Source organism: Acanthopagrus latus, chromosome 20 (genome assembly GCF_904848185.1).
Source record: "Acanthopagrus latus isolate v.2019 chromosome 20, fAcaLat1.1, whole genome shotgun sequence".
Classification (NCBI taxonomy): Eukaryota; Metazoa; Chordata; class Actinopteri; order Spariformes; family Sparidae; genus Acanthopagrus; species Acanthopagrus latus.
This window is the reverse complement of record NC_051058.1, coordinates 12,764,719-12,787,109: the sequence shown is the minus strand read 5'-3', so window position 1 is coordinate 12,787,109 and position 22,391 is coordinate 12,764,719. Positions and strand designations below refer to the sequence as shown.

Genomic DNA, 22,391 nt, shown 5'->3' with positions numbered 1-22,391 from the left:
AGGATGCTGTTCAATTTAAGTTTTAATTACTTTCTCTGTTTTTGTTCAGCAGCATTAAAATGCCTCACCAAAAGCAACGTCACAGCAGGGCTTCTGATCCTCATGGAGTCATCTTAAACACAAGAGCAGATATACTGTACTCCTTGATCTAAACTGATCAGCTTGACCTTTAAGATACTGTCTCTCTTGTGATGTGAAAATGTAATAGATATAGCTATGACAAAGGGGGAGAGCTGAAGTTGAGTATTGACAGTATAAAAAGTGAGCTGTTGGCCCCATCTAGTGGAGAAGAGAATATTTTATGCTGCAGATGGACTTGCTGGATTCCTGAATATCTTTGGTATGTGAACAAGTATGACTGCTGATGCCTGAGTCAAGGTTTATGTTTCATGACAAACTGGAAATTCTTGGCATAGAAAGTGTACTTCATGTTCAACTTCCTGTTGCTCTTTGATCTGCATGCTTGCAGGCTGTCTGTGTTTGTGTGTGTAAGAAGTTTCATCATAACATTTTTGTGATACTAAAGGGCTGACTTTTCTTTCTTGTCATCCTTTTGTGATTAGAGCAAAGTCCTAAGGCAACTAGTTGACTAATCAAGTACAGTTACCTTTTTTGTCTTTTATTATCTTTTTAATTGGATAGTTATTAATTGAATTATTTTCTGTTTGTAAGACAAACTGACAAATTCAATTTTTCATGTAGTGCTCTTGGAAATTGTGAGTGCCCATTTTTTGGACTTTTTTCTAACATAAAATGGATTAAAGGATTAGTAAATTGATTTTATGAAAAGACTGTTGTAAGAAGTCAGTCAAACTGTAGATTACTTTCTAGATTAGTAGATTAATCATCGGGTCCATAAAATGTCAAAAATAGTTAATGTCTCTCATTCTTTCCTCAAGCTCAAGAATATATATCTTAAAAATGACTTGTGTTTTCAGATTATCAGTCCAAAACAATAAAAAGAATAAGGAAAACTGCAGATCCTCAACATTGAGAGGCTGGAAAAGGGTAGTTTCTAGCTGTTTTGCTTCAAAAATATTACTTGCAAACAAAAACCTTGCCATTAGTTTGCTCTTAATCCATCAAACTCTTAGTCAGCCATTCATTTCTGCTCTATACTTGATCATAAAATAATCATTTTATTAATTATCAGATACCACGATTGTCAAATCGGCTTTGTTGGGGACCTCTTAACTGACAAAGGTTATACTGCTTCATTTGCCTGATTTGTACTTACTGCATTTCCACCAGAGGGCAGCACACTTTTTGGAATAAACAGGACGTCTGCTGCTTTCTAGTATCATCCTTTCAAACATTATGTTGTAGTCTAACGTCTGCTTCATAATGAGACTCTCCAAGGTGTTAAAGACGGAGGCAGCAGACCGATGTCTGGTTCAGTGGTTGAAAAGTGTACACGGTTGCAGAACAAGACAACAGCACATCACACCATACCATTGTCTTACTCAGTATTGATTGTAGGACTTTATGCCCTCTAAAGGCAATCATGTATTAAGTGTAGTACAATACATGAATCTGAATCCCTCATTACTGGCTCAGGAGGCTGTTCTCATTAGCTGGGTATCGATCAAAGGCATGCAAAGTAAAGACCGAGGGCAGGCCAGCTGTTTGCTTTGTTCTGAAGACCACTTTGATGTCAACAGAGCATGAAACAGATTAATTTTTCCACTTGATTAGGGAGATTCAATAGGACATACTGTATTCATTTAGACCTGTTACTGTTGTAATTATGTGTGTCTGTGTTACACTGCACTTACTGATTAAAGAAGAGATTATCTAGGCCTTTTAGTTTCTGCAAAAATTTGCTTAAAAGTTACATGATTTCTTAATGTGTTAACTCAGTATTTAATTTTTGGCTGTAATTTTTAATAATTATATATTAGCGAGATGTTAATTGTTCATAAATTCTCTGCTACACTGGGCATGCTGGGAGCTGGCAGCGTTTCATCGTCTTGTTCCAGGATACTGATGTAGGGCAGATGCTCGCCTTTTTACAGGAACAATTTTTAGAATGTATTTTGTATTGCCGGCCCTCGTATTTTAGGTAACCGGATGCTGTAAGCAAAGAATGCCGCTGCTAATGTTTTATAGCTCAGTCATTTATAACTAAGCAAGTGTATTGATGCGAACAATAAAAATATAGAGTTTGTTGCAATAAACTGCTGGTGCTCTGGGCTACCATTGAGAAAAGGTGCTACACTGGTGTTTAATTAGTGGTTGGCATAGAAACGCTCACCAGAGCAAAGCTAATAACACGGATCAAGTGGCTGAAGCTTGGTCTCTATTGGTTTAATGGCCCCACAGCATCACCTGTCCCTTTTGAAAAGCCAAGCTGGAACATGGGTGTTGTTTAGCCATTATGACACCGCTGGACTCAATCAGATTTAATCCGGCCTCACCCAGGAGGGGATAAAATGGCACGTCCAGGTTTATCACACGAGACGGCGTGTTTTATTATTTATCCTCCAGTTTAGATATCAGGAAGCATTGTAGAACATGATGTCACATAGATGAATAGAAGATATGATTTCAACTGTTCACAATGCAACACATCTGATGATTTTATGTGCAACATATGATTGCAACAATAATGTAAATGCTGGTAAAAGTTGTAGTAATGTTTTCTGACCCAAAAGTGTTATATCTGCTTTGAAGAGCCATAAAGAAGGATACATAAGGGTAGTATTCCGTGAAAACAGCATACTGTATGAATGTATAAATACTCCACCCCTACATGTGGCACATTTGACAGACATCACTTCACATGAAGCTTAAGAGCATATGGTTTCGTAGTTTGTTAATATCAAGTGACATGGAAGCAATTATTTGTACAGTATTCACTTGGCAAATAACAAAACACATCACCTCACATGTCTTATTTTGATAAACACACAACAGTTCACTTGAAATGAAGGAGAGCCAGTTGTAGTCCAGTCTGTATCAGCACATTGTTATATTCTGCGGTCTCTGCACAGTTTAATTAGGCCAGCGGTTTTGCACCATTTCCTGACTTCAACCAGGAAGCACAAGTTACTTTGTTGTGATATAAACATTGCTTTGTCTCATAGCGTAATTACCTCTAACTAACTTTGATTGACTTCACACACTCGATTGTCTTTGGTGGAAAAATGTGGATCTCTTTTTACGTTTTAGACCAGAGTGACTGATGTTCGCTTTGAAAGAAGGGACTCCGCTGGTCGATTTTCAGGTTCTGTGTAATAGCACCTAATGAAAACACAGAGGTCTTATTTGAGTTTTGTCAAGACAATGTTTACACAGTTTGAACGGACTGCTGGAGGAGGATCGATTGAAATCTTGTATACCAGTGTCTCCTCCGTCTTTGTGTGTTTAGAGTGTGCTGATAAAATCTCCCTTGCTGGGTTGTGATGGGCCAGTTGCCTCATAACCTAATATGGGGGTACCCTCTGCATAAGGAAGAGACCTCTGAGTCTCCGTCTTTTCTTCTCACTCTTGTCTCTTTCCCTTCCATCTTTCTCTCTCTCCTCCTTAAGCTTGCTGATGTAGAGATCTCTCTCTCACTCCCTCTCTTCATCCGTCTCTCGCTCTCTGTCTCTCTCTCTCTCTCTCTCGTGCTCTCCTTCGCTTAAGCCTCCTCGCTCACTTTTGTAAGTGTACACAGACTAAGAGGGATTGGAGCTTGGTGCTTTTTCTTCCTTTCTCTTCAATATATCAGGCTTTTCTGTGCTACAGTAAGTAAACAGTTTACTACCAGTTCTTTCAGCTTCAAGCATCTTTTTCATTCATTGTGATTTCTTTGCTGTTAAGAAGCCCACTTCAAGATTTACATTTCAGCCTGGTGAGTGTTACGGCAAAGGGGACTAATCGAGTTCATTACGCCAAATTTGTTGTACGAAGTTGAATGCAGGGAAAGTACTTCAGAGTGTGGTGCTGTCAGCAGATGTCTGAACTTATCCACTGTACACCTGTAGGTCAGCTTCAGAAAATGTATGAAAAATTCAAATTAATTTATGCAAAGGATTTAGATGCAGATCTTGGGTCTGAAATGTAACATTACTCATAGATGCTAGATTGAGGAAAATTAATGGAGCCACTGAGATCAAAAGCAGCAGGAACAATCAATAGATTCAACTTTCGTACAGTTTCCAACTTTCAAGCAAAAACATTCATGTAGCAGCTGTTTTCAAACCTTTTCTTTATTAGAATGTGTGAAGTACCGGTCTTATTTTTATGTCGAGAACTGTTTGAGCTGAAAAACATTCGTCAGGCTTATCTCTGGCTGTCTGAGCAGGTCTGTGTGCCGTTATGTTGGAGAGTGTAGCGCCTCGCTGTAGTATGACATCATGAGAACTGTAAGTGGGGGAGTGTGGTGTGTGGAGGGGTCCCACTGCGTGCTCTGGGTAATGGGTTCCAGGTTGTTTTGGCCCTCGATATGACCCCGCTTTTTTTTTTCTTCCTCTCTCAACTCCTCTGTCATATTTCTTTTCTGTTTTACTTCCCCTGCTATTCACTGGCGTCTCATTTTTAGTTTCTTTCTACTTTTATATCTAGCTTTTCCCTCTTAGAGCACAGAGCTAAATCAAATTTTGTCTGTTATGATAACAAATTACTCATCGGCTACGATGCAGAGATTTTTGGACACAAGGATTCTACTAACCAGCACAAGCCTTCATTCTCTTCTTTTCAAACACAAATAAATAATTAAAGACTCAGCTAGACTGCAGTCATGACCTCCTACTCTCTATTATTTCTCCATTGTTTTGGCTGCATAGGTACTGTACCCAATGCCTGCATGTATACCAACAGTCTTTTATTTGTGTTTTTTTTTTTTTTTTTAACAAAAATAGTGAACACATGATTGTTCTCATTGAGATTTTCCTGCATTGACCGAACTAGTCTGAAGTGGATGCTTGTAACAGAAACCCTCTAATAAGGCCTTTTCAAACCAATACATGGTTCACGTTGCTTCGTATAATCAAGCTCTGTTTATTGTGTTCGTCCCCTTAATTGCTGTGGTGCAGCTGGCGAGCAACATCTTATCATAACTGATTACTAAAAACCATGACTATAAAACCCAGGGCTCAATAAAGACAGATGTTTCCTTTGACCTCACTTTTATCGCCTCTGTATTTAGAGTAAGCTCATTAGGAATCATTTGTTGTGACTGTTTTCGTTGCAGTTGCGCAACATGAAACAAAAAAAAATAAGCAGTGGTGATATTAATGTTTATCAAATATTGATATTGTATCTTCTCAAAACTCGGAGAACTGTCTATCCACTCGGTGCAAATTAGATCAGATAGCCCTTTTCTGTAAATGTGTCCTTTCTCTTGCACTTTCTCCTTGTTCTCCACTGTGTTTATCTTTCTGGTTGGCTCCTAAAAAGGTTAATGACCAACATGTAATCTTGCTTGTTTTTTTATATATTTTTGCTGTCCATCTCAGTTGCAGTATGTTTGAGTTTAAGATCTGTATAGGGCTGCAACAATAGATTGATATCATCATCCATTAATCAGCTGATCATTTTCACAGTGAATCGAGTAATCATCTGTTAAATGCAAAGTAAAGAAAATCAATTTCTCAGAAATTGCTTCTTTGTCCAAGTCCAAAGCCAAAAGATTCTTCCTTAACTGTGATAAATCAGCAATCTGATTAATGGTCAAATCTTTGCAGCTCTACTTCTGTATTGTTTTCGATTTTCTAATATACAGCATACAGTTCGATTTTTTTGCCTACCAGGTTTTCTTGCTTTCGCCTTCTGTGTAACACACACACGCATAGAGTACACACAGTAATTCCCTAAGCTTGTTAAAGGTGTGAGGCAGTGCTCGGGAGGTGGGCCCAGCTCTTGGATCTTTGGTGAAACGGCTCCTTGTGAAATTCAACAGGCGATTATGATTCAAGTCACCCTTGGCCTCCCTCTCCATTTCCTCTGTTGTTCTCCCCTGTGTTTTTCTCCTTTCACCCTCTTCATTTAGTCTTTGCTGTACCTCTGTCCTTTTTCCATATCATTTTATACTCCATCTTTTAGTCTCTTCTTCTTTCTCCTCCCGTTTGTCTGTTGAACCTCTCTTCCTGTTTTGGCAAACCTTCCTCTAATCTGGTCGATCTCTTCTATAATCGTTGATTTCTTCCTATCGTTCCAGTCTTTTCTACGTCTGTCATTCTTCCTAATTATTTAAATGAATTCGGCCACTTTTTCATGTAAAGACCAAAGCAAATGTCTGTGAGTATAGTCTACAGGCTGTTGGGAATCCCAGGGAGAAGTCTTTCCTGAAACGTTTTAGAGGTTCCAAAACACCCACACACTTATAATGTCCAGATGACATCTACGGTGCCGTACTGCATGAGTCTAACCCCAAGAAATGTCCGCGTCATAATCCACACTGGCACAGAGGGCCTGACCTAAGATGTGAGTCACACAAGAGGGGTTTTCTTTCGGGGCTTAATCTGTAAAACAACAAACTCCGCTGCTTGTTGTGTGACAGCCAAACATTTTTCATATCGTGTCTGTTTCTCCTCGCTTCAGAAGTGCAGAGATCATTTCACTTCTCGTTTGCCTTCATCCAATCATTTCTTCCGTTTCCATCTGAGCGGATCTTGCTGTCAGTTGTGTGGTTTAGATGTGGTACAGTGCTGAAAAATCAGTAGAGGATCAGGAGGAAAAGTCTTGTTTTTGTTGCTTTCTTGCATTAACAGGTTTGTTTGTATGTGCAGTTTTGTGTACGGTGTCTGTTCATCTTTTAATGTGTTGTAGGTGCTTGACTGTTTATGTGAAATATTTATAATTTTAAAATCAAGGCTATATCTTTATTCCTCATTTAATAACTCCTATTTCAGTTGGATTGAGAACTGTTCGATATGTTTTAATAAGGGGAAGTTGTTCCAGTCTGTCTGTGTGTATTTTATCCCACAGTCTGCACTCTTCTGTCTTCCTCAGACAGATACTCAGACATCAGGCTCCTCTTGTCTAAGCAATACAAGACTGAGTGTGTGTGCGGACCACCTACACACACACGCACATACGATATTTTCACATCCAGGAGGAACTTTGTATGTTCATTTGTACATAAGCACACAGTAAATATCTAGGAATACACAACCTTTACGAGTACATGAAATAAAACAACTTTTTTGCCCTTCAGCTTGTGCACACAACATTTGCGCAGCACTCAGTCAGCAGTGAGACAGTCCAGGCTCTAGCTGCAGGAAAGCAAACATTACCTTGTGGAGACAGAAGCGGCAGAAAAGGTTGGAGCAGAACAAGACAGTGCAGAGAGGTTGACTGTTTCTCGGTGATGCAAAGCAGGATTAGGAGTGTACACAAAAAATCATGCGCACACACACACACACACACACACACACACACACACACACACACAGAAACAGACATATTTGCCACACATTTGAAGTACCTATTCAGATGTTCAACATGAGAGGTGGGATGTCTGCTTGGCATGTTTGGATGTGCTTGGCTTATGTCTTTTGATCCGGTTCACTCGGCCCAGGATGGCCGGGGTTAGAGATACCAGAGCTGCTGAACATACCTGGCTCCTCACCGAGGTTTCCAAATAGACTAGGTGCAGGCGATTTAAACTTGCTCGCCCCAATGGGTGGGCAGGCTGTCTTCGTTTCCCTCGGAGCAGCTCTGTTGGCTCCATTTTCGCAGCATTAAAGCAAACACTCAATCCAAGTGGTTTGAAGGGTTTTGGGGAATCTGGGGCTCTCTCAGATCTAAATCTTCCAGCGATTTGAAATGCTTCAAGAATGAGCCATGCAATGGACAGGTGCAGCTGAGTTTTATTGAGTTCATTTTGGTCTGCCTAAATCATTTGTAGCTGAACACTGAAGTGTAATGTGCTAGGAGACGCAACTGTAGGATCAACAAGTTGTCGAGTTTCAGCGAGTTTCTGCAATTAAGTACTGTCATTTGAATACAGTTTAAGTTTTGCTTTTCTATGGCTACATGATCACACTCCTTTCTCTCTTATGTTTTATGCCTCTCAACTCTTACAGTTGTACAGTCAAACACCGACTTTACTTATTTCAGTTACATATAGAATTACCGCATATTCAGTTACAAAATTTCTACATAAAGGATTTCATCTAATGCATTATTTCCATCGTGTTGATGCTGATGGGATTAAATTGAATTGAATAATTTAGTTTGCCTAAATTAAGTTAATGCATTGTTTCAAGTATTACACTAAATGTAGTATTAAATGTAATGCATTTCATATTGATAACTTTTATGTAAAATTACGAAATTATATACTTCATATAGAATGTATGTAATTGAATTACATGAAAATCCTATATGTAATTAATGTAAATGAAATGTGTGATGTCAATGTTTTAGGGAATTTTTGATGTGGCCTTGTTTTGTTGAGGGACTGATTCATTGCTTTTAATTTGAAGGAGCGCCTCAAGTCACCTTCAAGTGACCTTGGGGTTAAAAATGAGACTGGCAACGGTTATTTTTGGAATAACTGTATTGTTGATTAAATTAAAGTTACAATACTTTTTCACTGTTAACAAACACTGAAATGCTTTACAATCCATTTCTCAAGCAATAGTTTAACGTAAAGTTGCAACTGCAAATGGTTAATAATTACTGTATAGTTCATCTGATGGCCATACATTTGCAATTGGTGTTTATAAACTTGCTAAATAAATGGTTTATAATGCATTTTGGTGTATGTTAAGTTTAATCAACTATACATGTACCACTGTTTGATGATGGTTTAATCTTGCTGTGAACAAGGTATAAATTTGAAAACATTTGGTCAGATGAGGAAATGATGCCACATCCTGCAGCTTTTTCATGCTGTCCTGAACCCTCTTCCTATGCTCTGTTGCATCCAGCTTAATGTGATTCTAGTTTCATGTATCATGAAATGAGCCATATTCCCACAATGAATCTGGTTCTCGAGCCAAAGCATGTGAATCTTGTTCAGTCTTGCAAAGAAAGAAAATCACAGAAGCATTATAAATGAGCTTTCTAAGGCCAAAATAACCAAAACACTGATGTATAGCAGAAGTCATCTTGCTCAGTGAAGGAGGGGTTAAAGCTGATGTCTCTCACCGTGACCTCAGCTCTGAGTCCACAGACCAGAATAACAGAGTTCTTTTAACGCTGACCCCTCTGTAACCTCGCCTAACCTCGACCCTCCATGATGCTTCTAAAAGTAGAATTCAGTTGAAACTATGCATTTCTATTCCTTGAATGTCAGCTTCGTGGGAGAGTACATGGAGGGTGGTAGGGTACTACCGCAGTGGTTTGTCTAATCCCATGTGTGCGATTAATTGCATTATATGACTGCCAGATTATGCTTGGTGGCCTTGTTTGTGTGTGGCACAATGGCAATAGTGGAATGTACTGTACGGAGACGCGCGGCAGCTGGTCTACATTGTATTATGGGATTTCTGCCTTCGAGTCCTGGAGAATATAAAGAGTAATTGAAGAGGAGTGTGTGTGACTAAGAGACAGAGAGTGTTAGTATGGGGAGAGGGTGTCAGCGTTGGGGTATGTGAGTGTGTGTGGTGGGCCTGAGACATCAAAGTAGAGAGGTCGAGATGTGGGTGGTTGGATTTCAGGGAGACGGCCTCAGCCTCTCCAGTGTCCTGCGTGCTCCTACTCTGCATACTCCATGTGTCTGGTATGATATACATAATGACATGAGTCAGAGAGTGTTTGCATGTCTGGATTTTAGCATGCGTCTTTGTGTGTGTGCATTCCAGCTCAAAGTTCAGTAGATCTGTGTGGTGCCCCTTGCTAATCCTTTCCCAGAATGGCTGTTGCCAGGCAGAGAAATTACCCTACGGGGCGCTAATGGGAGTTAATGGCAAAACTCATTCATAACTGTGGGTGAGGTGGGCTGACTGCCAGTAATCTGAGATTCAGTGTTTGTTTGTATATTGTTTTCTTTGTGTATTTTTATTATTTTCTTCTCTTTGTGATTTATGAATGTGCCTTTGGTCCATTATCTCAACATTATCTTCCAGTAGCCAACCTTGGTGGCAAAATTTATCACCTCCTGCAGAGTAGTGAAATATTTATTCCGCGCTGTAACTGCTGTCCCCCATGGGCATGGGGAACTTCTGGGCTATTACTACAGATATTTTTCCAGGCGACATTTTTAATAAGCAAAAGAAGTGAACACCCATTCTGGAGCAGCAGAAAGTGTTGGCACAGCACAGCCAGCATCACGAGAAAGTGACCTCAAATCCTCAGTCCAATCTTTTGCGTCAACATTTTGTGAGTCTCTAGCAGTGAGGAAATAAGAGCAGGTTGTGTGGAATTATAACTGAATTTAAAGCTACTGTATACACTGCAGAATACTAGAAATAAGTGTTGGGGAGCTCTATATTCCAACAGTACAACAGTTTTAAAGTGTAATCACAGAACAATGCTTTTTTTTGGTCTCTACTGTCTCCTGAGTGTAAAAATCAGGCACTTTAGCTACTCAGTGCTCTCATATGTCCACAAGCTAGCAAGTTTAGTGCTGAGAAAGTTGCGTACAGTGGGTTTATAGGCTTTTTCGCTGCCTAGTATGTGCAAAAATGACGTCATGTCAGAGTGAAGCAAAATGAACAAAAAAGATATTGATAACAACTAACAGATGAGTTAGTCAAATCCCTTACACATATACATTGTGTTGTATTTGTAATATCCATAAAAATCTTCTTCAGAAATGTAAATTTTTACGTCATACTTTAACAAAATTTTCTTATTACAAAGGATAAAAGGCAACACATATCCCAACCATGCTCTGTTCACCTTGCTGCTGTCTGGCAAAAGATATAGTGTCTGCTGCTGTGCCACCAGAATACAGAGCAGCTTCTTTGCTCAGGATCCTCAACACTCCACCATTGCATTTGTTTTTTTCTTGCGTAGCGTAAAGTGATCACAACATTCATTTGGTCGTACAACTCTTGTGATGTAGAAGTAAATGAACCTTGACTGTTACCCTTAGAATTGTGAAAGAGTGATATTTAGAAATTACTGTAATTTACTGTAAGTGATGTTCAGGCAGTGCAGCTGCCTGTAGCACTTTAGCACTTCCTATATACACAGAGTGTAACATGATATATCGAGCTGTATCAGTGGCAGTTGACTTATAGTTCTCCTAACTGGCTAATTGCAGGATCAGCAGCCCTGTCACAAGAATGTGATGGGCATGCTGGTATTGGATGATGTGTACTCATGTGATTGAGCTGAAATGCAGTTAGTTCCCATGTCTGATGTGACTGTGGCAATATTAAAGAAAAAAAGTACTTTCTTTCCTCCTGCCTGCCCGCATTAGTGATCTTTTTAATATTGAGACTGAAAACATGTTAGTGAAAATGGACACTTCCATTGATTCATTTAATTATTTCTTTCTAATGGATGTTAAAACCAGCTAATGGCTTGCTCACTCACTCCCACACTCACTCCTTCACACCTTCACTCACTCACTCACTCACTCACTTACTCATTCCCTTGTGCCTTCAAGGTTTATTTCTCTACCCAACAAAAGTCCATTTCCATTCTGTTATTTATGGTTTCACTTGTCTTGGGACGTCCATGAAATACGAGAATCAGAAGATCAGAGACAAACAGAGAAAACATCCTCTCTCTTTTCACTCTATGTAAGACACGTGTCTCTCTGTTCTGTATGTGCATGTGTTGGCATGGAGTTTGAAGATGAGTCTGTTTGTTGTTGTGCATGCATGTGAAGACAGCTGCTGTGTGTCCATTAAAAGCAGCACCACATTCCCAGCGATGTCCTTTGAAGTGAGACTCTCTATTGCACACATGTATACACACACGCACATGCACACAGCTTTTTCTGCTTCATTCGTCACCTTTGTCAAACTGGTGTTTTTATGTCTCACAACAGAACTAGCTTTGTTTTTAAACCGTACATTTGAGGAGGAGGTGTTTTCATTTTGAGAAGAAAATGTATCCCAGGAGGAGAAAAAGTAGTGACAGATTATTTTAGTAATTTGGTAACCATTTTGATCTGTTTGGAAATTACTAACATGCCCAAGAGGAGGTTTGAGTTTTTCTGCCTGAAAGAGTTACTAATCCTACAATTCAATTAGTATTCATTGTTTTGCAGTTTCTTATAGGCATTTGTGCTATAGTGGATAACCATGATAAAAATCACAGGGAAAACATTCGGTAGTAGTCATTCATTGTCACAACAAGTGAATTTAAAAGCACAAAATATAGGCTAATGGCTCAATTTTGCCTTGCTTTAGACAGTTTTCACCTCCAGTTTTCTTACAGGTGCCATGTGTAAAACTTTTAGTTCAGAACATTAAAAAATGAATCAACAGAATGTGAAGAAATAATAGTTTTGATGTTATGAGATCTATGCTTTGTGTTGCAGAAATATATTTACTGAAGTAAGCATGCTAATCAGCTATTACATGTGCTAACCCGGTTACTCTGATGAAATGCTGTCCTCGGTTTTTTTCCAGTCTGAATTAGGCACATGGCCAATTTCTTACATACTGTACCTTTTGAAAAAATACAAGTTAAATATGGATAACAATAGATAAAGGCAAAAAATGAAGCCAAATGGGAGTAATAAACCACTGACTAATGATAATAAGTCAACATTTTAATCATTTCTTTCCTGAAGAGCTAAAAAAAAAAAAAAAACCCTAATTAGCAGGACGATTCGTCAAGGGACAGACTACTTACTTGAGGACTATAATAACAAAATATTGTATTGGTTGGTACAGGCATAGTGTTGAAATGGTCTATACACAAATACTGAATCCATATCAGCTGTTGCCAAGGGCTGTTTGCAGCTACTCACTAATGTCCTTTAATATCTCTGTTGCTTTGATACTCAGAAGTAAAACAGTCAAACAGTGTCAAATAGCATACAAACCTTACCAGTCCAGAATCCTTTGGGTTCTAATTGTTTATCGGTAACGGCAAAAGGAGAAATTCCAGCCTTAATTAACTGAAAACCTGCCAATCTAACTGTAGATAAACAATAAAGGCATGAGGGCTATGTGTGACTCAGGCCAAGTCTATGGTTTTTCTTTGGGCTCCGTATTAAATGAGGAAAAGTGCACTGTTAATGAAGCAGACTTTATGTCTGTTCAGTGGACATTTATTTTTAAATTTCATAATGTTCGATGTTCCGTAATTAGCTTGTTACTGGAATGCAGGTCAGCAGAGGAGTGTGCTGGTGTGTGTGTTTGTTTTCCCCTGTCTCACCCTTTCTCTCCATGCGCCTCACCTCCACTCTCTGCCCTTCTAAACGTGCAGGCTGGTATGTCTTCTTTCCCTACGGGATGGCCCAAATCTGACAACAGCTTGGCCTACTCCCCATGCAGGAAACCCATCCCACTGAGACAAATAGCTGCCCATTTACGTATGTGTGTTTGTGTGTCTGTGTGTCTGCCCATTATGCCACTGTCAAACACCACTTAATACAAACAAGACGGATGCACATGTATTTATGTGAGAAACTACACCGTAAGTCGGGCTGATGGCCGCTATGTACCTCCTTCCTGGCAGTATTATGAAGCGGTGCAGATGGACACTGTTGCTGACAATTACACCCGAGTCTTACTTTCTCATTAAAATCGCATTATATTCATCCGTCACTCTGTCACCAGTATTGATTTTGTCCAATTTTCCAACATCCATCCCTGCTGAAGTGCCCACCAACAGTGCCACAAAATGTTGCCGTAATGGCTCTTCTCTGAAATTTGTGCCAGAAGAGCTCGTCTTTGGGTTCACACGAGGACAAAGGAAAAAGTCAATCGTCTTGGATAAGTGTTTCCTCGAACGTTGGATGGATTTTATTCCGAGAAAAGAGTGTGAAGAGGAAAGAGGAGGAGGCCTTTCTTTAAGGTCAAAATGTTTAAAACTCCACATTGAAGTCTCCTCTTTCTTTCTCAACCTTGAACTCCTTTTTTTAATAGAATTCCCCATTATTCCCTCTCTCAGTATACTTGCGTATCTGTCTGTCTCTGATGCTTTTCCCTCCGGGTCTCATTTCCCACCTTTCTTTATATCTGCTATATGCCACTGTGGTATTTAATTCCTTCTTTACGCTCTTTGTCAAGAGGAAATTGCTTCCGATAATGACCACAGCAGTGGAGTCGATGACAATAACCTCCGATTCAAATGTTATCTAACAGTCTCAAAGGTGAAAAACGGCTCCGGATTAAATGGATTTAGCCTGGGAGCTTTTTCTTTATAATTATTTTCTGAATACATACTTTAAGGCTGATCAAGTGTGATCTGGGGACAGCATTATTGATGTAAATGCAACTTTTATTTAACAGCTTAATAGCATCTGCAGCATTTTGTAAGTAATTTACACATTTGTTGATGTCTTCCTCATCAGGTCGCCAGCTATGTGCGGAACAGAGAGGAACTAAACCTGATTCATCCTGGCAAAAAGCTCCTTCTGTGTTGCCCTGGATGTGTGTGTCTCAGGAAGCCTCGCTGGCCATCACACACGGTCACTGCCAGTCCAGCCAGACCTGACCAGACCCCCCGCCTTAATCTCTGGTGTTGTCATCCATCTCATCCACCAAGGTTTGTAGCCATATATTTTTTTTTTTTTGCGGCCCTTTTAATCCATCATGTGAAATTTTTGTTCCGGTGATGCTGTAAATGTCTTATTTATTTATTGACAGATAAACATGTTTGAAAATTAAGGAAAGGTAGGTGGTACTGTAACTTTTAGAGCATGAAATGTGTGTTCATTGCATGGTAGGTTGTAAATAGAACCGATTGAAAAAACACACTAAAGAGATACACTCAATAAACCGTGGATAATAAACTGATCAAATTTCATTTCAGACTGTTTGTACCAAAACATTCATCGAATAATTGCGTGCAGCGTTGGGAGGGTTACTTGCATGGTTAATTATGGTCTGTAGTCAGTAATGTAGTCTTAAATATCACATCATTTGTAATGTAACTAGATTACTTTCCAATGCTTCTGGATGACCTCAGTGCCAAATGTATGCAAATAAAGACAAGAGAAATCAAATCTCCATAGAATTACCTTTATCAAATCGTGATAATGATTGTGTGTTCTGTAAGGAAACATTCTCATGTATTTTACTTGTTTTTGTGTGAGTCTCTTGATGTGAACATGTGCATGGTTACAGACTAGCATATCATTCTTTATTTTGAAAAAGTAATCCCCTTCTTTTCTGAATGCATCTGTAATCTGATTACATAGTTTTGTCTATTTTGTCTTTACTAATTTTGCTGGAATACATTTACCCTTTTATTGTATTCTAATTGTGTGATCATGTTACATGTATGCAGTTATTCACCAAGTCTGATTGTGAATAATGTGAATAATGGAGAAAATAATTTACAAATGATGGACAAAATGATTAGCTGCAGTTCTGGCCAAGGCTTTGAATGGGTGGCTATGTTTTGCATTGTTAATTTATACTAGATGCATTAATTATGAAAATTAAGCTTTGTTTTCTGAATTTGAGTGTTGGCCACAGACTTGCAAATCATCTAAATCGAATCTCTTATCTACAGTGACTTACATAAACTGGCAATTGATACATTACTACATTGCTTTATCGTTAGCATATCACTGTGGAATAAATATATGTAATAGCTATACACATCAGTGTTTAGATTGGATCCCTAAAATTTTGATTTCATTGTGCTAGTTTGTCTGCACACTCTTCCAAGAACAGTACAGTTAGGCATCATTTATATCTGCTTTCACTATTATAGATTAAATAAGAAATTAATCAAAAACTCATGTGTTAGCATGTGTTGTTGCTAGTTGCTGCACTTGAGGGAAAACAGAAAGTGATCCAGTTGTCTTTGTACTGTGCCAACACCAAAAGCCAGCGTAAAGCTATCATGTTGCATTTTATAAATGCATGGCCTCAAGTAGATACTTAAAACTGGATAGACAATTAGATAGCCAGCTGTTTCTGCCTATTACCATGACAGAAAAGGCAGACAAACACTTTATATAAACACACACATGACGATAAATGGTCAGATTAGAATCACTGCTAAACTTTACAATGTTTTTTCTCTCTCATATCCACCTTTTCTAGGTTTTATCGTGCTTGTGCCCAGAGGACATCAGTGTGTTCCCTGCTGACCGGAGCTCTACTCGAGGCCACAGCTGCTCTCGGTGCCCGCTCAGCTTTACCTTACCCTTTGCCCCCGGGCCCCAACTGCCACGCTGTGCTGAAAGGTGAGCGCATATAGAAAAGGTGTTGTTTATTTTCTCCTTTGAATTGAGCCAAACTTGTGAATTTGAAATGACAACACATACAATAACAGAAGGAGCATTAAATTGGATGACAAGTGAAGCAGGAACATAGGGCAGACAGCCTGTCTCTGTTTGATTCTGAGAAGAAAAGGTTCTCACTATTCCCCTGTGGTCTGCTGCTCCACTCTTGTTCTTCCTCACGCTCTGTTCCCACATGGTTCCTTATCCGCAGTGGGTTATGGGTCGGTAGGAACACGACTGTACTTGATCCCAGCGGTTGCCCTTTCCCTTTTACTTTTCCTTTTATTTCCTCTGCTCTCCTTTCTCTCTCTTCCCACTTGTTCTCTCTCTCTCTTTCCCCCTCTCCCTCTCTCTCTCAACTCCATTCTTCAATTTAGACACACCATCCACTCACAATACTGAAGTGGTTTAAGACACAGAGGAAGAATAATAACCCCCACCCGCCGACATCACAGGGTTCACACAACACAGATGCAAACACACCAGGTTATATCTGCACTTCAAACAAGCTTGCGCTGTTTGTCTGAAAAGCTCAGGAGTGATAGATCGATATAATCTATTTATTTGGGTGTTTTTACACAACTAACAGTTGGATATACAGATATGTATGCCTACTTTTCTTTACTTCCTTCTGTCTTTTTATTTTTTTCTTACCTTTTCTTGGATGAATTTTGACATTTAAAAGATGTATTTTTAAGACAAGTACAGTTCTCAAGTCTCATTCCCACCTCTTTGGGATGGAAGGTCAGGATGGTCGCCACCCCAAAGCATCAGTACTTGATAAGTTAAGAATGAGACTCAAAAAATCTACTTTTGTTGCAAATATCACTTATAAATATCACATATCAAATTTAATAAACACATAAGAACAGATACAGAAAAGGGAGCTAGCTCTATCCTTGAAATGCCAGGAGACAGACATTAACAATTTCATGTAATACATATTTCCTTAATGAGACCAAACAAATTCTCATCATGCATTTATTATGTCACCTCTTAGCATCTCTCTTTTACTCCCCACATGACTTCATCAGTCGGACTGTCGGTCAGTTGCTCAGCTGGTAACTGTCCATCCACCCTCTCTACAATGATGTTACGTATGACTTAAATGTAAGCTGATCCTGACATTAATTTCCATTGGCGATAGGCCAGGGGACAGGCTGTCTCTGGTAAGATCAAGGAGACACGCACGCACATAGACACACACAGGAAAAAAAAAAACACACAGAGAAACTTTGTGATAGGATTTATTATAAGTCATTAGTTAAAAACAAAACTTTAATTTTTTTGTCAGGCAAGCTTTCAGAGACACAAAACACACACACATACACACACACACACACTGAGCACAGCACATATCTTAAACATGACACTGTGTTTTGTTCTAATGGGTGTTGCAGGAAACAAAATAGAGGCAGACACTCGCACACATAGCAGCTTAGAGGTCTTGGCAGGAGTAGGATTTCACTGGCATACGCGTGCGCACTCAGTCACACACACACACACACACACACACACACACACACACACACACACACAGAGCATGAGAGTTCCAACTTTTTCTGTCTCTAACTAGCAACCCAGGTATTGCGCATGAGTATTACCTTTGAAGACTCAGACCAAAAGTTGTCTGCTTCTGATCCAACAGTCATCTTGTGCCTTTCACACACAGGGAAACCACCTGTGTGCCTGTGCCATTTAAACAACTTGACATTTAGTGTACTAAGCAGCATGTGTCAACAGACACAATAATGCTGTTTTTATAAAGTTTGGATTCAAGAGGTGCTGATTTAAGGAAAAACATCAGCTCCAACTGACTTCAAATACCATTTTAAGTTAGAGCTACAGTCTTCAAAAGGCACTGATGTTAGTGTTAAAAATCAGATGTCATAAAAGACATTTCATTATCCCGAAGCTTGGAGAAGGTCTGACTTAAGTTTCAAATTTGGAAAGTGTTAGTGTAGTTATTGCTTTCTTGCCTTTTAAGGTGTTGTTCCTCTCTTCAGTGTTTCAACAGAACAACCTGCTCTTATTCCCTCATGCATTTGTAATAAAGCTTTACTCCTTAGTCTTACTTGCACTTTTTAGATTTATATGAAAATGTTTTTTTTATTTAATGTAGCAGAACACTGAACCCCTAAAACTTGCCAGCACTTATATAATGTGCTTTTTCACCATGAACAGACAGCTTGTGTCAGTTTATTAAATGTGCAACCTTGCATCCAGGATGTTTCTCGTGCCTGCTGAATAAACCCTATCATCTACTTTAGGATCTGTTTTCATCCACAACAACATATGAATTGTCACACAAAACTGACTGGGTTTGATAATATACCTGGAGCTTTAGAAACATATTGTATGTGCTGACGTGGTCCTCTGGAAATCAAAGGCTTTTTTTGGTCTTCTCTGGTGAGGGTCATCTTTGTGGAGCCACCTATAGAAAAGCGTTTGTGTATTGTTCAGTTTCTCTTCTCTATTCTGTTTGCTTTCATTCTCCTCGTGAAGTGAAAATGCACCTGTCTTGCAAATGAAAAAAATACAATATATATGAACAATATTCTTACTGACATCGCTCTAATCTACTATTCTTATGTTGTGCTTTTCTGTTGTTGTATATCCTATATAGCTGTTAGTTGCATTGCATCTGTGTCAATGCTGGCAATTGCATGTCACAGGTAAAAGTTCAGATGAATTTGTGCTGTATACAAGTCCTAGTAGTGAATAATACGTGGATCTATACCAGCAGTAAATTGCAAGAGTGCATGCTATGTTAGACAAATGCTTTATATTCTTTGTAATATTTTTGCAACCTTATCTAAAAGATCTGCGTTTATAAAGTATGAGTTTGTTTTCTCATCATTATGACATATTCAGTCAAAACTATCAGGTATGGATGTCTCTATTTTTTCTTTAATTGATGAATGCTGTGTGCTTGTGTATATTATTCCTATTGCTATTCCATCCTGTCCTAATAAGGTATTGATCTTTGATGGCAGCAAAACTGGAGCTGGAAGCACGACTCAGCAAAGTCGATCAGTGGCTCTGGCCCAAATGCTTTTAAGGATTACCAAGATAATCGCTTGGCCAGCCTCGGTGTATTCTTAGAGTTTTAATGTGAGTGGTGAGAGGTGGAATGTTTTCCTACACCTTCTCAGCATGCCACATCCACTGTAATGATATGAAGGCATTTTGCTGGTTCCTCTGATGTGTTTGAATGACTTATGGCTTTCTCTAGCATAGCAATCATTCTGTTTTAGTAGCAGTCAAGATGAACACAAATACTGGTTTTGGAAAAAAATGCCAACTGGGTAGTACAAGGGTGAGGTCAAGGTGGTGTGTGTGCCTGTGTGTTGGATAAAGAGAGAGGCCATAAATGACTGCTTAATATGTCAATCATTGGAAACAGTTGTTTTTGTGTCATGGGACTTGTCTTTGTTAAATGTTTGAAATCTGATGCCCGCCCACTCCATGTCATCTTAAATTCTGTTGATGTTTGAGGCTTGACGGCAGCAATTTTCACCAAAGCATAACAAGCTAAAATGAGTGGAAATGTATGTTTTGAATGGACATGAACATTTTATTGTTTGTGATTGTGTGATTCTGTTTGTACCTGCATATGTCTTTCCATCTGTATATGTATTTATTCTTTTACAGTATTTATTAATTTGTCACAATTACAATACACATTTTGCAAGAAATGATAACATTACCATCTTACTGTTATTAATGATACAATTATCATTACCGACTGAAGCTCAAACACAGGTCACAGCTGAGGGCATGGCAATAACATCAACAAATGCAAAATGATTAAAATGGCACAGAATAATAAATTGCATAGTAATGATAAAGTTATGCCACAGATTTGTCATGTCATTCTTAAAATCTGTGTGTCTTCATTTCCTGTCCCCTCACTCACTGTCAAAGTATACACAGTTGCAGTTATTTAAGCGCAAAGACAAACTCTACTGGAGACCACTGGGATTTAGCCGTATTCATGTGAACCATAAATGGGAGTGGTTTAAGTGCTTTTCTTGACCTCCTTTTCTTTATCGCACAGTTTACTGTAATGCCAAAAAGGAAGTAGGTAGGTCCGTAATAGGCTGCCATCCCTCCAGCTCACTACTTGTGTTTCTTTCTTTTTTTCCTTCCTTCTTTCTTTTTCTCTCTTCCTTTCATCACTGTACATTGTGTTGCTTGCCAGCATTTAAGACCCATTGACAGCAAATGTGGTGGGGAATCATAGTTGAGGGGAAGTCTCAAGGATTTCAAGAGCACATATTGTTTACATGGCCATAATTTCTAAAAATACTGAACCTTTATAGACCGGATTATGACATTGTTTTTCCGCTTGAGAATTATCAGAAGAAAAAAATCAAGATATATTGTACTCATATACTCTCTTGGTAAAAGCGAAGATAATATTTTGACCAAGATAACAGTTGAACAACCCTGCGAGCTGTTTTTAAATTAGCTCATAGGAAATGTTACATTCCACAACAACAGACGGACCAGTCATACTGGAGAGGATTCAAGCTGAAAATGTAATTTCCCTCTCAAATGTCTCCTCTGTATTGAGTAACAAACAGAAAGGGCAAATTGCTTCATTCAACATACTTTTATTTTGTATTATTTATTATAGCCCTGGTTTTCGACTAACAATTATTTCCAGTATTTCTTCATCTGTTAATTATATTTCAGATGTAATGTCGAGTGGATAAAATTAATATTGTTTTCTGAAGCCTGAAGTGTCAAACAAAAAAAGCTTGTTATGTTGAACCCAAAAGTCTAAAACTGAAAGACATTCAACATGCATTGTTTTAATCCTCACATGTTGTGTATGGCTTATTGTTGACATATTGTCTCAGCAATGAATCAAAGCTGAGCAAAGTTGGTAAAGAGGCACTGAGAAGTATTCACCTGAGTAACAATCAGCACATTCACTCTGGCTTTACTTGTTGCATGATACTGCTATCTTTAATAACAGGTTTCTATAGTCTGCCTATATGAGTGTGTGAATTATGACTGTGTGTGTTCATGTAGTGGGTCTGGCTGGCTATTCTATCTCTAGCACAAGGCTGTGAACTATGTATGGTGTCAGTGGAGGGTGGCTGGGAGACAGAGAGAAAGAAAGAAATAGTGAATCTAGTAAAGACAGAGAGCAAGAACTGTCTGCTGATAAGGAACAGGAGAGATGCCAGGTGAGGGGGGAAAAAGGAGCAAAAGACGAAGATACGGTGTGGATACAGCTGGAGTGAGTTTAAGTTAGTAATGGAGTCAGGGAGAGAGACATAGAGCAGAGAGAAAGAGAAAGAGAGAGCAAGAGGGAGGGAGAGAGAGAGAGGGGGTGGGGGTGGGGGGAGCAGCTGCAGGAGAGAGTGGACTCAAATGTGTACAAGTGTACCTCGGTCACTCTGGCACTGAACTGTCAGTGTGGAAGCAGAGTGGCCAGCTGTATCTAGCAACCATGAAGCACTCGCACAGAATGGACTACAAGCTGATCAGTGAGTAGAAGAAATGTGAGTTACAGTATGGCTCCTGCTTTTCAGTGAATGAGAGGTACACCTGATAAGTCTGTCTGGATGTGTGTGTTCTGTACATTTATTTTTGTTTCTCTTTAAATGTAAATCTTTATATGTTGTTAGGTGTGTCTCCTAGTGTGGTCAACACTTAGCTGTTATGCATTTGAGAAATCAAGGTGAATGATTTCATTATAAAGAAGTACTTGAACAGGTTGTTTCCATGGTAATCAGGAAATCTGACTATGGTAGCAAAAAATGTCCTCAGCAAATGTTACACATGTAACAAGATAAAAATCAGATTTGGTTTTATCATGATGTAGATAATCGTTTCCTGCTAAGTTACTTACAATTAGTTTCAATTAGTCCTTTAAAATCTTCAGAATCCTGTGTCAATTAAGTCGATTCACATCTAAATCAGCAACAAATACAGATTAACAATTTGAGTGTATGCCTTATTTGTCTCGGCAGGACTTGTGTCTTTAATGGGATATAGGATAGGATATATAGATAATTACTTAATGTGGCACTTGTATCCTCTTTAATTCTGTGTTTTCATATTTGTTTCTTTGTTTACTGGCAAATAAGCACACACCTCACAGAGTGTGACTCAAGCGTTTTTTTAT

General features: G+C 38.9%; 1 protein-coding gene across 7 annotated transcripts in view; it reads left to right on the top strand.

Annotated features, from left to right (window-relative positions):
• Positions 1–22,391, top strand: part of plce1 (phospholipase C, epsilon 1) — an 85,998-nt gene that overhangs the window by 25,175 nt on the left and 38,432 nt on the right. For all 7 annotated transcript variants that reach the window (XM_037081063.1, XM_037081060.1, XM_037081062.1 and 4 more), the window contains 2 exons: positions 14,360–14,553; positions 16,065–16,207. In XM_037081063.1, coding sequence (XP_036936958.1) covers positions 14,360–14,553; positions 16,065–16,207 — 337 coding nt within the window. The remainder of the gene's footprint in view (positions 1–14,359; positions 14,554–16,064; positions 16,208–22,391) is intronic.